We start from the raw sequence: 12,596 nt of genomic DNA, 5'->3' as shown, positions 1-12,596 counted from the left end.
AGAAAAGATATTGCATTGACAAGATTCCATGTTCTAATGCGCTATCTTCTGTATGACAAGATAAAATCCTAACTTAATCCCTGCGGATGTGTTGTTACACTGATTCGCCTGCCTTTGTCAAGCTTGTTCAAGTCAGGACGGTGTGTGAAAAGAAACCTGCGTCTCTCTGGGTGTTCATTTACCTCTTGTCATGGTGACAGTCTATATCCTCCAGCATAAATTCAACTCTGCACATGGCAGAGCTTCATGTCTGAATCTTTTGTCATTTCTCAGGGTAAATACATTCAAGTGTTTGCAGTGCTGGTAACCAGACGATATATGACTTGTCAAACAAAAGACACCTAAATCCAGCCACCGGAATAAGAGGGAGGCAAGGATATTATAAGCAAGGCTATATGTTGATTTTGCCGTTTTCCCTCAACCGCCTATGGATAGATACTCTCTAATGGAATATGAAGCAACCTGTGATTGGTCAAAAGTAGATGAAGAAGAAAAGTCATCAGGCACCATATTTAAGTAAACAGGCTTCTTGTAGTTATTCAGAGAATTGTGCTAATTTTATACTACCAAGTATTCAAACAAGTTGAAAGACAGCATTCCATGGAATAAAATGATAAAGTTTTGAAACAACATAAGGAGCTTCATGTTTCCAGTTAAGAATTATAGTTCTTTAATGGTTCCATTAATAGTTTTTTTTTTTTGTACTTGAAAAGTGAAAAATTATGTGAATTTTTATAACAAATAATTTTTAAAGGTGGTTTGAATGCAATTCAATAATTCGCCTTGTGAAAGACATATTAGACAACAGCATTAAGCATTAAACAAAAAAAAACGCACTACACTACCGTTCAAAAGTTTTATATATTTGTACATTGTTGCAAAAAAATATACATTTCAAATAAATGCTGTTCTTTTGAACTTTCAGTTCAAAGAATCCTAAAAAATAATGGATCACAGTTTCCACTAAATATAAAACATCACACCTGTTTTCAATATTGATAATAATAAAAAAAGTTTCTTATCAGCATCAGATCAGCATATTAGAATGATTTCTGAAAGACACTGAGCTCTGGAGCTGGAGCAATGGCTGCTTAAAATATATAATTACAGGTATAGTTATTTAAAATTGTAGTATTTCAGAATTAATGCTTTAATTATTTAAATTAATTTGTGATCATATATATATGCAGCCTGGGTGAGCATAAGAGACTTCTTTCAAAACATTAGAAAACACATGTATGTGATTGATTCACCAAAAAGAACTGGGCTGCGTCTTGAGTAGGCACTTATTTTGAATAAGTAATTACATTACTACTCCGGAAGTAGCAGGTCATCCGAGTACTTTTTGCCTAATCTTTTATGAGTACAGTGAATTCCGAAATACTTATTTTGTCTCATGCTTTTCGCCTACTAAGGGAAGTATGCGATTTCGGATGCAGCCCTGGTTTATAGGAGTCATTAATTCAGGAATCGATTAGACTACACTGGCTGTCCTGTGTGGTTTTGATCCACTTCAAACGATTTTTAAAGAATTTGCTCAAGAATCAGACAATACCAATTGCACTGTATGCTTATGATTCACTAAAAAGATCTGGCTCATAATAGTCATTCGCTTGGAAAATGGACAATACTGGTCATGTTGTATGTTGCACACTGTGGATCCAGTGGCAGTGTTGCAGAATAGTAGAGGAGATCAGAACTGGTTCTTATTTCCCAAGCCTAGACACGAGGGAGAACTATTGAAAGGTAAAGACTAAAGGTAGTAAAGCGTGTGCGTGGATGCCCCTGCAGTTCAATGAGGTGCATTAGGTGTGGACTGTGACAGCTCTCCCCCTTCTCTCAATGGCTTAGTGTAAACACTTGTGGGCCTCTTCACAACCGCTGATGAGCGACCGGGCTGGGCGATGAATGGCTAAGGTAATATTTTAGCGCCACCGCCCTCATCAATCCTACACTGTTTGGAAAAGCGAAGCATTAGCCTGATGCCTGCTAATAGCCTGGCCATAAACACTAGCCCTCTAGCGCTGCCTCCTGCTAGGGTCACCACTGCTACACCCCGTAAACACAGCGGCCAGATAAAGTCACCGCTCGGTAGGCAGCTGGGACCGCTCCAAGGAGATGAACCTCGGAGAGGATATTCAGTTCAAGCTGAGGTTCCTTTTTGCAAGAGCCCTCACGCCTGCACTTCAAACGGCCATCCTGTTTCTACGTCACCATGGAGTTCAAAGGAGCGAATACATAGGAAAGGGTACTAGCCCATTCAATAATTCAAAACAACAAACAGTGTTCTGAACATGTAGCTAAGAGTGCATTAGCAACAGCATTAAGTCAACATTTGAAGTTTTTTTTATGGACGTTTTTGTATGCCATACTTGATTTCAATAGGGAAAAGAAAGAATAAGATGGAAATTAGTTTACCACAAAAAGAGCTCAATGTCTATCTGAGGATATGTTTCATGGGCACTAGGAGAAATCAACTGCAGATTCCTCTTAAAGGGATAGTTCACACACAAATAAAGCTTTGGTGATCATTTGCACACCAAACACACGTTATAAACTTTCTTTGACTTTCTTCTGTCGAACGCAAAAGAAGATATTTTGAAGAATGTCGCAGCGTTTCATATATAATATATAATAATAAAGATTGTGATGCAGGCTTAGAGGAACCACACTAAAGTAAATGATTGCGAAATTTACAGTAGATTTTTGGGTGAAACATCTAAACTTCCAGTTAACCCGAATTTCAGTAAACAGTTATCTTTTTCTGATGATTAACTGTTAGTATAAAAGGAGCTGATCCATTTGTTGGGGAGACGCTGGTGGTAGCTTTCCATTGTGTGATATTTCATCACAGAGCTGTACATGCTTTCGTCTCCTATGGTGTGAATGTTTAAGGCCTCTTAGCGCAATCTCATGGTCTCCACACTGACCCTGGTAAGAGCACAAAGCATTCATCACATAGACAAGCCTTTTAGTGCAGAAACCTTTGCATAAACACAGCTCCTTCACATTCCCGCTGAACATGGACCTTAGAAATCCACGAAAGATCTGCTTATTCCCAAAAACCCAAATGCATTCCTTGAAGTAGCATTACAAATTCATACTTTGTCAGTGCTACATGCTAAATACATGTATTACGATGAATCTCTCTCTCTATTGTACACATTTGCAGGGTAACAAACCAGATGCTACCAGCAGCAGTCAACCACTATTTTATGTGCCTTGGAAGACTCTACAAATATTTATCACAGTAATGTAGCCTACATCAGATGATTAATGAAGATGCTATTATCGTGAAAAAGGAAGCTATTACAAGTAGGTGTTTATTATTCAAATATAGGATAATGTCCTGTTTGAAACAAAATACGTTTTTCCACAATATATATTCACTTCTAGTCCTATCTTACAAATCTGGAAACAGAGAGAGGAAAATCTCAGTGTGTATTCCAGCTAGGCTAAATCAAACACTGTTATCAGAATCACTGGGCTACTACAACCAGGGAATATTTATACACTCATGCACTGATATCAATGAAGTATATTTATGAACTTAATCTTATCTTACTGACTTTAGAACTCCACCAGCTGTTTGGATGTCACTAACAACAATATAATCTCTTGTGTTGGTTCTTAGAGAAAAAAAACACCATATAGGCGTAGATGAAACAACCGATCACTTCTACAGTCTCCACAGTGAGTTTTGCTCTTGCTCCATGGTCATGTGTTTTATATATAAATTAGTCACAATAATTAGCCTTTGCACATGTTATTTCATTTGCATATGATTCAAGTTATTGCAACCCCGTTTTCAATAGGCGAGAACCCATTTAAGATCAATTTCATAACATTTGCATAAACATTCATAGACCACTGAACCTGTCCTTTTTTTAAGCAGAAGTTGCCATTAAACTCTCACCTTGACACTTTCCCAGACGACCTACAAGAAAACATTTATTTAAAAACTGCAGCAAATGACTGTTTGTTTAAAGGAAACTAAGAAACACTACTCCAGTTGTGGTCAACCAATCTCAATAAGGCCAAAAAATAAAATAAAATAAAACAAGCTTATTATATAGGAAGTTTATTTATACAGCACATTTAATACACAGTGGTAAACATCATAAGAATTAAAAACGTAAGAAATAAAAATTTTATTAAATGTATTAAAAGCAAAATAAAAGTGATTGTTGACTTTAAAAAAAGTTTTTTAAATAAATATGTAATATTTATAATGCATTTAATTTCAGCAATTTTTAGCACATGACTCATTGAATTGTGTGATATCAATAGTCACACTGGCAACTGAAACATCCTTTTTGGTTGATCACTATACACTCTTAAAAATAAAGATTTATTGACATTGATGGTTCCATAAACAACCTTTAACATAACATTGCACAAAAGGTTCTTCAGAATGGATAAATATTCTTTGATTAAAAAAGTTTTTCTTCACACTTAGAAAATTTGCTTTTAATAACTGTTTACTGAAAGGTTCTTTAGGGAACCAAAAATGGCTTCTATGTCATCGCTACATAAACCCCCTTTTGTGCAGTAACTGACATTTTTAATAATCTGCTGTTTCGGTACCCACAGTATTAATAAAGCAAAACGGAGTTGGTAAACAAAATGTTGTTGATTCAAACAACAAAAGACGGTCCATGTCAGATATGCGCTATCAAAATATACCATTTTGTCATTTTTAATCTGTTTTCCTCTTACTTTCCCTATCTTTCCTCTTCCTGCTATCTGGCATAGCTCACCTGCGGCGGAGGTCTTCTGCCACTGTGGCCCGGCAGCTGAAGAGGTAGGCCCTGAGAGACTGGAGCTGCTGTCTCAGTTTGAGAACGGCCGCCAGCGCCTCGCAATGCTCATACAGACACGGGTTCAACTGCTGGACGTCTAACAATGGCTCCTCATAAACAAACTCCAGAAACTCCTTCGCTTGTTTCGATACCTGAACCACAATGTCAACAATGTTGTTACTTGTAATCACTTTTAGCTTTTGATAGATGTCTTGAGTCTTGAGCTGATTTCTAAACTCAAATGCACCAAGGAAACGTATAGAATTATTAACGATATTAAAGATATGGATTGGGTAAATAGGTCTGTACACATACCTTGTGTTTATTAGTGTCCCAATTGTGCAGTAGACGAGCAGGTATGAGGAAGAGGTTGTCCTGGTGACAACTTGGGCAGTAGTACCAGCCACTGTAAGAGCAAACTTTAGCTTTGCCCCGTGACAGACCCACTGGCCTCTGACACCCTGGATGGAAAAACAAAGCAACAATAAAAAGGAGGAACCTCAAACACACAAATCAAACCTGGGACGGGAGAGATCAAGTCTGGGTTAATGACAATGTTCATGACTATCTAATCTACTGATGAGGGCACGACCCTGTTAAAATCTGACAATCATTAGTGGAAGGTGATCAATCTGTTTGGGTAATGCGCTGATATGTCAAGGTTTACAACACAACCCTGGTTAAACACAGATAAATATTACAGATAATCCAGAAATTTTTAAAGATTTATACTACACAAAAGCCAGCGATTGAGTCACTGATCTAAAAACCATAACTAAAAAGGTGGTTTTACCTGTCCAGACACAACAGAAAGAATCCAAATGCTTCTTAGTAGTGAACAGGTACAAATACCGAGCACATTTAATGCGAGATATCTCCTGAAAGTACTTTGCTTTGTCTTTTAAATGTCTTGTTCAAGTTGTCTTCAAACAGTCGGGCGGCACTCTACCAAAGGGCTTATCCCGAAGGAACCAAAACAGGTGATTGTGAACATGGCAGGTGTCCCTTATCCTAGCCATCTTGGAGAACCAGAGCCGGGACAGTGAGGACGTTCAAAGAATAAAAAGAGAGAATGAAAGGAACAGGCACAGACGGATATGGACTAACAATCTTTTCAGTGGAGCGTAGCGTTAGCTATACACTTCATAGGGAGAAGAAATGTGGACAAGATGGGAGGTAGGATAGAGAGGACAAAAACAAGTCAGAAAACACAGTCTCTAAAAGAGGGAGGCAGAATGTTATCGCTACAAATATCTGTAGAGGGAGACACTGATTACGGTGTTTACAGGCAATGCTGTAGGTCTATTTTTGAAGCATTGTTAGCCGACTGAAAAGGGCCAAGCCGAAAACAGTGATGAAGTATGTGCATCTGTACGTGACTGTAAGCAGAATTACATCATTACCACCAGATTCAAAAGAGTCAGTTGTTCACTCATAAATGGCAATTCTGTTATCATTTATTCAGCCTCATGTCATTCCAGACCTGTAATAGGTCCTTTCTTCGGTGGAGCTCAAAAGGAGATGTTTAGCAGAATGCTCATACAGTTATTTCCATAAAAATAACAGTAAATGGGTACACAAGCTGTGGAGCTTCAAAACCACAAAAAAACTAAAGTAACTCACATAAGAGTGAACATTAACAAGTGATAAAACATTTTTTGTATGTGTTGTTTTATGTGAATTACTTTAGTTATTTTGTGGCTTTGTGGAACGGTAATATGTATACTACCATATAATAATATGAGGAAGACATTAACATTTTAATGTTAGAACATTTTAAAGAGAACTGTGTTAGTGGTTTTTGATGCATAATAAAAAAAATACAAATAAAAAAAGACTGGCCAAAAATTATTCTGTGAAATGTTATTCTGTGACTCTTGACTTGCACAATACGTTGCCAAGAAATACAGCCATATTGGACCAAGAAAAGAAAATTCACTCTATTCCATTTCCAAACCTATACGTAATGGGTTGTTCTAGCTGAGGTTAGGCGCTAGCATCATGCGCTGCACTGTGCTGCCAATGTAAACTTGAGGTTTTTAGGGGCAGGGACCCCAGACTATAAAAAGTCAGAGGTGGTGTCCCCCATGCCACAGCTGATGGGCGCCTGATATTTGGGCTGAACCACAGACCAAGCAGCAGGGTGTCGTGTGTCAGAGCTGCCTTGTAATCAGCATACATGCAGAGAGTAAACCCACAAATACCACCCTTTTCCAAAAATAGCACATCGTTGTACACCGCTCATGCTACGGAGACTATTATTAAGAGAGAGCTAGTTGAGGCTGGGCTTTACAGCAAAAGGAAAACAAAAATTTTACAAAAATTAAAAGAAGCAGTGACTCAAAACTTGTCGACAATGTTTCTGTGTGCATTACGCCGGCTTCCAAAGCATAGTTTCTGTATAACCTCATGGAAGAAACAGCAGCTAACAACTCAAGTCACATGCTGTGGAATAAAACAAAAAAGAGAGTATATGGATAATATGTAAATTCGAGCTAGTAGTCAAGCTTTAGTCTTCATCTTTACACAATACGTAAAATTTAACTGAAAAAAAAAAAACAAGTTAATACAAACCGTGCATCAGCCAATTGTAGTCTGACTGTAGAGTATATGCTGGTCAAAGCAAAGCTACAATAGGTCTGTTAGCCCGACTTATGCAAATATTACTTTGATTAAGTTCAAAGTATAAGTCGGTTTTTGTGTGTATGCTAGGGTATCCATAGAGTGTGCATGATACTAATTGTATTATCATCACAGCATAGTAACGTTACGCACGTCAGATATTTCAGTAACACTTTACAATAAGGTTTCATTAGTTAACATGAACTTTACAGCATTTATTAATCTTACTTAATGTTAATTGTTGACATTTACTAATACATGATTAAAATACTTAATGCACTGTGAACTAACATGAGCAACTGTGTTTGTATTAATCAACGTTAACAAAGATTAATACATACGGTAACAAATGTATAGCTTATTGCTAGATCATGTTAGTTTCAAATGTTAACAAATGAGACCTTATTTTAAAGTGTTACCGATTTTTCTAACCACGCGTACAACGTCTGATCAGCTCATACATGCGCATTGAGTCCTTGTTCAGTGTATATAGCGCAGACACTGAACAAGGACATTCTAGTGCTATCTTTCACGCGCTATTAAATGGAGTCTACTTGTGCGTTTGACTGTACACATAGGCTACGCTAAGTGCAAGCATACAAACTACAGTTACTTTGGGCTTTACTGTGATATTTTAAAAATAATTATCACATATTAAACATACTAAAACTGAACTTTTATTGCATGTTAACATAGTGCCAACACAATTATTAACATGTCCAGCTTTCTAGCAAATGGTCTGATTAATTTACACCAAGCCTGTTGGGCTAAAGAGATACTGGACAGTGGCCAGAGTGCATGTAACTTCTGAGAAGGAGTTGGCCGCTTGAAAACCGCAGGCTCTGTGTATTGTGGACATCACAGTCTGTGCCAGTAAAACACAGCCCCACGCATGAGTTCCCACATACATTCAAACACACAAGGTGCCAGTTTGCACAGCACAGCCAGACAGACAGTACAGAATATATCCCAAAGTACGCCATTCTGGGTACAGTGATGTCTGTGGACATAAAAAAAAACAGGGCCAATTGAAGCCTCTGATACATTCTAGCAGGTTGGAACTGCGGTCCTGAAGCACACGTGGCGCTTATTCAATTACATGAATTGAATACGGTTCTCAACATTTCTCAATCTCATAGCCAAGCATAAGTGGAGGGGAACGGCAAGTTCTTTGCACAAAAAAAGTGGGGCCAACCTGAGACTGTGGGAAAGACAGAGAGCCATGCCAAACAAGAGTCGTTTGATGTGTTCAATGCATGACTGTCCGCAAGATTCCCCTCTTTCATTTTCAGCAGCACCCTGTTGTCCTAAAACGACAACTATCTGCAGGGAAAAAAAGAGGTGAAGTGGGGTGCTCTGAGGTCCCACTTGCACAATGGTTTTCTAGTAGAATAAACGTGACAGATCTGGAGGAGGTGTTCGGTCCTTCAGTGCGGGAAAGGTCTTGCTGTTTTCTAGCTGCAAAGGCTGTGACTCGCGCCACTTTCAAGCAGCCCGCCGAGTTCCATGGGACAAGAACTCCAGGGTGGGGCTTTGTGGCTCCATAAGCGTGAAAGAAGACAAGGCCCCAGCTTTGATGTCCCCTATTCAAGCTGACATCCACTTCAAAAAAAAAAAGATGGCATAAGGTTGTGCGTGCGTAAGTGTGCTCACACATGTGTTTGCTTGAGACAGATGCACTGCCCATCTTTTTGATGTAAACAGCAGTCCGTTGGACCCCATTCTCTCCACCTGACCCTGCACTCCCTCTTTCCCAACTACAGCTGGATCTTCCCATTTGATCTGCTGTCCTTATACGCGCTACAGGATACTTTAGTGGAAATGTGTGGAAAAAAGCCCAAGCTGGGTTCAAGCAAACTATGTGATTTGGCTTGAGAAAAAGTGTGTAAGTGTGTGTGTGTGTGTGTGTGTGTGTGTGTGTGTGTGTGTGTGAGAGAAAGGAAGGTAAGAGGACAGGTCTCTTCTTCTGCTTCAAATGGACGACATGCATGACCCTCTTAAACAAAGTCCTGTTATTCTGTCTGCCGATTGATTTGAATAGAGTTTGCTCATTGAGTGTATATCAGCAGTGTTTTGACAGGAGAAGAGCTAGAGTGAACTGGACAACCTGGGTTGGTCTCAAGACATACCTACACTCATTTAATGAACAATCCAATAAAGCACTGAAGAAAAACTAAAAACTTAGATAACCACAATGATATATTATTTATACACACTACCATTTAAAATTATAAGGTCAGAGATTTTGTTTTGTGATCCTGAGGACTTAAGTAATGGCTGCTGAAAATTCTTTGCTAAAAAAAAATGCCATGAGACGAATAAAATGCATAAAATATATTAAACTAGAAAATAGTTTGAATTGCAGAATTCACGATGTATTGCAATCATGAAATAATAAAAATGTAGTAATCCGTATTCATACTATCAGAACAAATATTCACACCTCTGGTCAACCACTTAATATTAATTTTCTGAAGAAAAGGAACAATGACTGATTTTTAAAGCATGCGTTATCACATTAGACATCTAGCATTAATGCTCTTCCTTCTTGGGGCAAGAAAGAACCAAAATCTTAACAGAAACAATAGATGGTATAAGTTTGAAATGTATTTAATTAAAGGCAGGGATGAGTATTCCTTCTTTTCTATTGTTGCATTTCAAAAGTTCTTCTCCTCTTTAGGATCTTCAAGTCATCTTTAAGTAATGTGAATGCATCACAACCCCTTTCAATAACCCACACATAGGACTTGGGTTAGCTGGCAGAACCTTTTGTGGATGCGGGGCCAAGAGGTATTGCGAAGTGAACAAATGACTGAGAACTAAACAGAGCATAATAAAAGACTGCAACAGTAATGAGACAAAACTCCAACCTCACAATGAACCCTCATAATGAAGAGCCACTACCACATCCAATCATCAACCCAGACCGGGTACGTTGTCTTTTGAATCTACCCTGCATTGGATCCGTTCTCTCATACACTAGATACAATCCTCTTAGGGCACATGTATATAGATAGAACACATTCTTGAATTTGAGAAAAAAAACTATAGAATGGAATAGACAGTAGAACAAGGCCCATTTCTTAAAAAACGCTACTACCAACAATGCACCCGTCTCACCACCAACATTTTCTGATTGGCCCATCATTTTAAAACCAATGCTGCTTTGATGTGAATAATCTGGTCCAAATGTGAAATGACAAATCACAGTTTTTGTTTTTATGTGACATTTTGGGTGCAGTTATGGTTAAGGTTAACATTTGAGAAAGATACCAATCGAGGTGTATTTAGAGTGTAGTTCTGTAGTTAAAATTACAAACACACATCACAAATGTCAAAAGTAATATAGTGTTGATAAAGCAAAGAAAAGTGTGCAAGCATCTGTGTTTAAAAAAAAAAAGTCATAAAAGTGTTTTTGTGTGACAAAAATATACGTGTGAGAGAGAGAGAGAAAGAGAGAGAGAGAGAGAGCGAGAGAGAGAGAGAGAGAGAGAGTGAACGCGAGAGAGAGAGGCTGCTGAGAGCAGGGACGTACCCAGCTGTTCTGTTCTTTTTAGGCTGACACGTCCCATTCAAAAAAATCTCTTTCGTGGCCCTGAATCAAACAATTAGCTTCCGCACAGAACGCAGAATCCAGGGAGCCTTTGATTCTAAAAGGGGATTTTTTCCGCTTTATATGGGCCAATTATCGTCAGGTGCCTGCTGTCCTTGTTCGGTGAGGCTTTCAAATATCCCGCATTAAAAAGCTGGTTGTTACAACCACAGAGGAAAGCGATTCATTCATATCCACTTCAAGGGGGGAAATTTCACACCAGAAAAAGAAAGACAGAGATTCTACAATATGACATACTGTAAATGCTCAGATATCTACCTGGCCTTGAAGGCCACTAAAGCAAAGCCACAGACATCAACATAATCAAACCGCATTTGGACTGGAGAGATGACACTCAAATTACAGACCAGGGTTGGCTTTGTATAAAGGTTGCAAGCTTGTTTGAATGACCATATCATGTGGCCTATGTTGAAAAATGGGGCATTTGGTTTGAAACAAGAATTATTTAGTGAGTGGAACATCTATTTCTTTGAGGGTTGAGTGAACTTGCTGAATCATTTGACTTATGGAAAAAGGCTGAAGTTCATACAGTCATGGCCTTATCGAAAGGCAAAAATCAAAGTTAAGGAGTCGATATGAGCTGGCAGCCTTAGACCTGTGATGTCAGATCCAGATCTAAGAATAGAAAAAGTGACATTGCAAAAAGAGAAATATAACACAATGATCATGATTTTAGCTCTGTTTACACCTGACATTAACATTTGTCACGAGTGATGCGACCACAAGCGGCCAGCCCGAGACACATTGCTTATTATACCTGGTATGTAAATGCATATCAAATGTGTCTCGTGACCACTTGTTAAAGGGATACTCTACCGTTTTTTCATATTAAACTATTTTATTCCCTTAACTAAGACGAGTTGATACATACCTCTCTTGTCTCAGTGCGTGCACTTAATCGCTCTGGTGCGCCGCGACACTTTGATAGCACAGTTCATTCAATAGGGGCCAAGCAGAGAAGCTACCAAACACCTCCAAGTTTTCCCTATTTAAATACAGTTACTCGAGTAGTGTAATTCGACCTAGGACGGTGACGCAAAACAAAACGTTGCACTTTTCTAAGCGTGTAAAATGGATAACTATATTGTATGGGACGAGAGAGGTATGTATCAACTCGTCTTAGTTAAGGGAATAACATAATTTAATATGAAAAAACGGTAGAGTATCCCTTTAACAGATTTCAATAAGGAGGTTTCTAATTTCATGACTATATACAGCATTTATAACGTGGGCCAAATGTGACACAAATGTGACACACAAGAAATTGATGAATTAATGGATTTAAAAAAAGACTTTTAATTTAAAATAGAGATACAGCAGTGAGGCAATCACCCATTGCTAAAAAAGAAATGTATTTTTATAATTAAAAACAATCCATTAAAAAAAGCCATGGGTAAATGAGCAAATTGAAAATACAATAGGCCTATTTAATGTGTCAAATAATAAATATTCATTAAATATAAGCACATTTATGGAATATTAAAGAGCTTGTTATTTAAATATGTCTATTAATTAATTAGCCTACAATAAAGTTAATTTAATTTGTGATGTGTGTAAAA

The 12,596-nt window shown here is 38.0% G+C and overlaps 1 protein-coding gene across 3 annotated transcripts in view; it reads right to left on the bottom strand.

The window, feature by feature from the left end:
• Nucleotides 1-12,596, bottom strand: part of plekhm3 (pleckstrin homology domain containing, family M, member 3) — a 39,588-nt gene that overhangs the window by 17,167 nt on the left and 9,825 nt on the right. For all 3 annotated transcript variants that reach the window (XR_013798264.1, XM_079618155.1, XM_079618156.1), the window contains exons 4-5: nucleotides 5,118-5,263; nucleotides 4,761-4,954 (exon numbers count right to left, since the gene is read on the bottom strand). Coding sequence is in view for 2 of the 3 variants with exons in the window: in XM_079618155.1 (XP_079474281.1) it covers nucleotides 4,761-4,954; nucleotides 5,118-5,263 (340 nt within the window). In the remaining variant the exon portion in view is untranslated. The remainder of the gene's footprint in view (nucleotides 1-4,760; nucleotides 4,955-5,117; nucleotides 5,264-12,596) is intronic.

The sequence above is a fragment of the Phoxinus phoxinus genome (assembly GCF_949152265.1).
Source record: "Phoxinus phoxinus genome assembly, chromosome: 7".
Taxonomy (NCBI): domain Eukaryota; kingdom Metazoa; phylum Chordata; class Actinopteri; order Cypriniformes; family Leuciscidae; genus Phoxinus; species Phoxinus phoxinus.
Note: the sequence above shows the minus strand (reverse complement) of the source record. Positions and strands in the feature narration are given on the sequence as shown.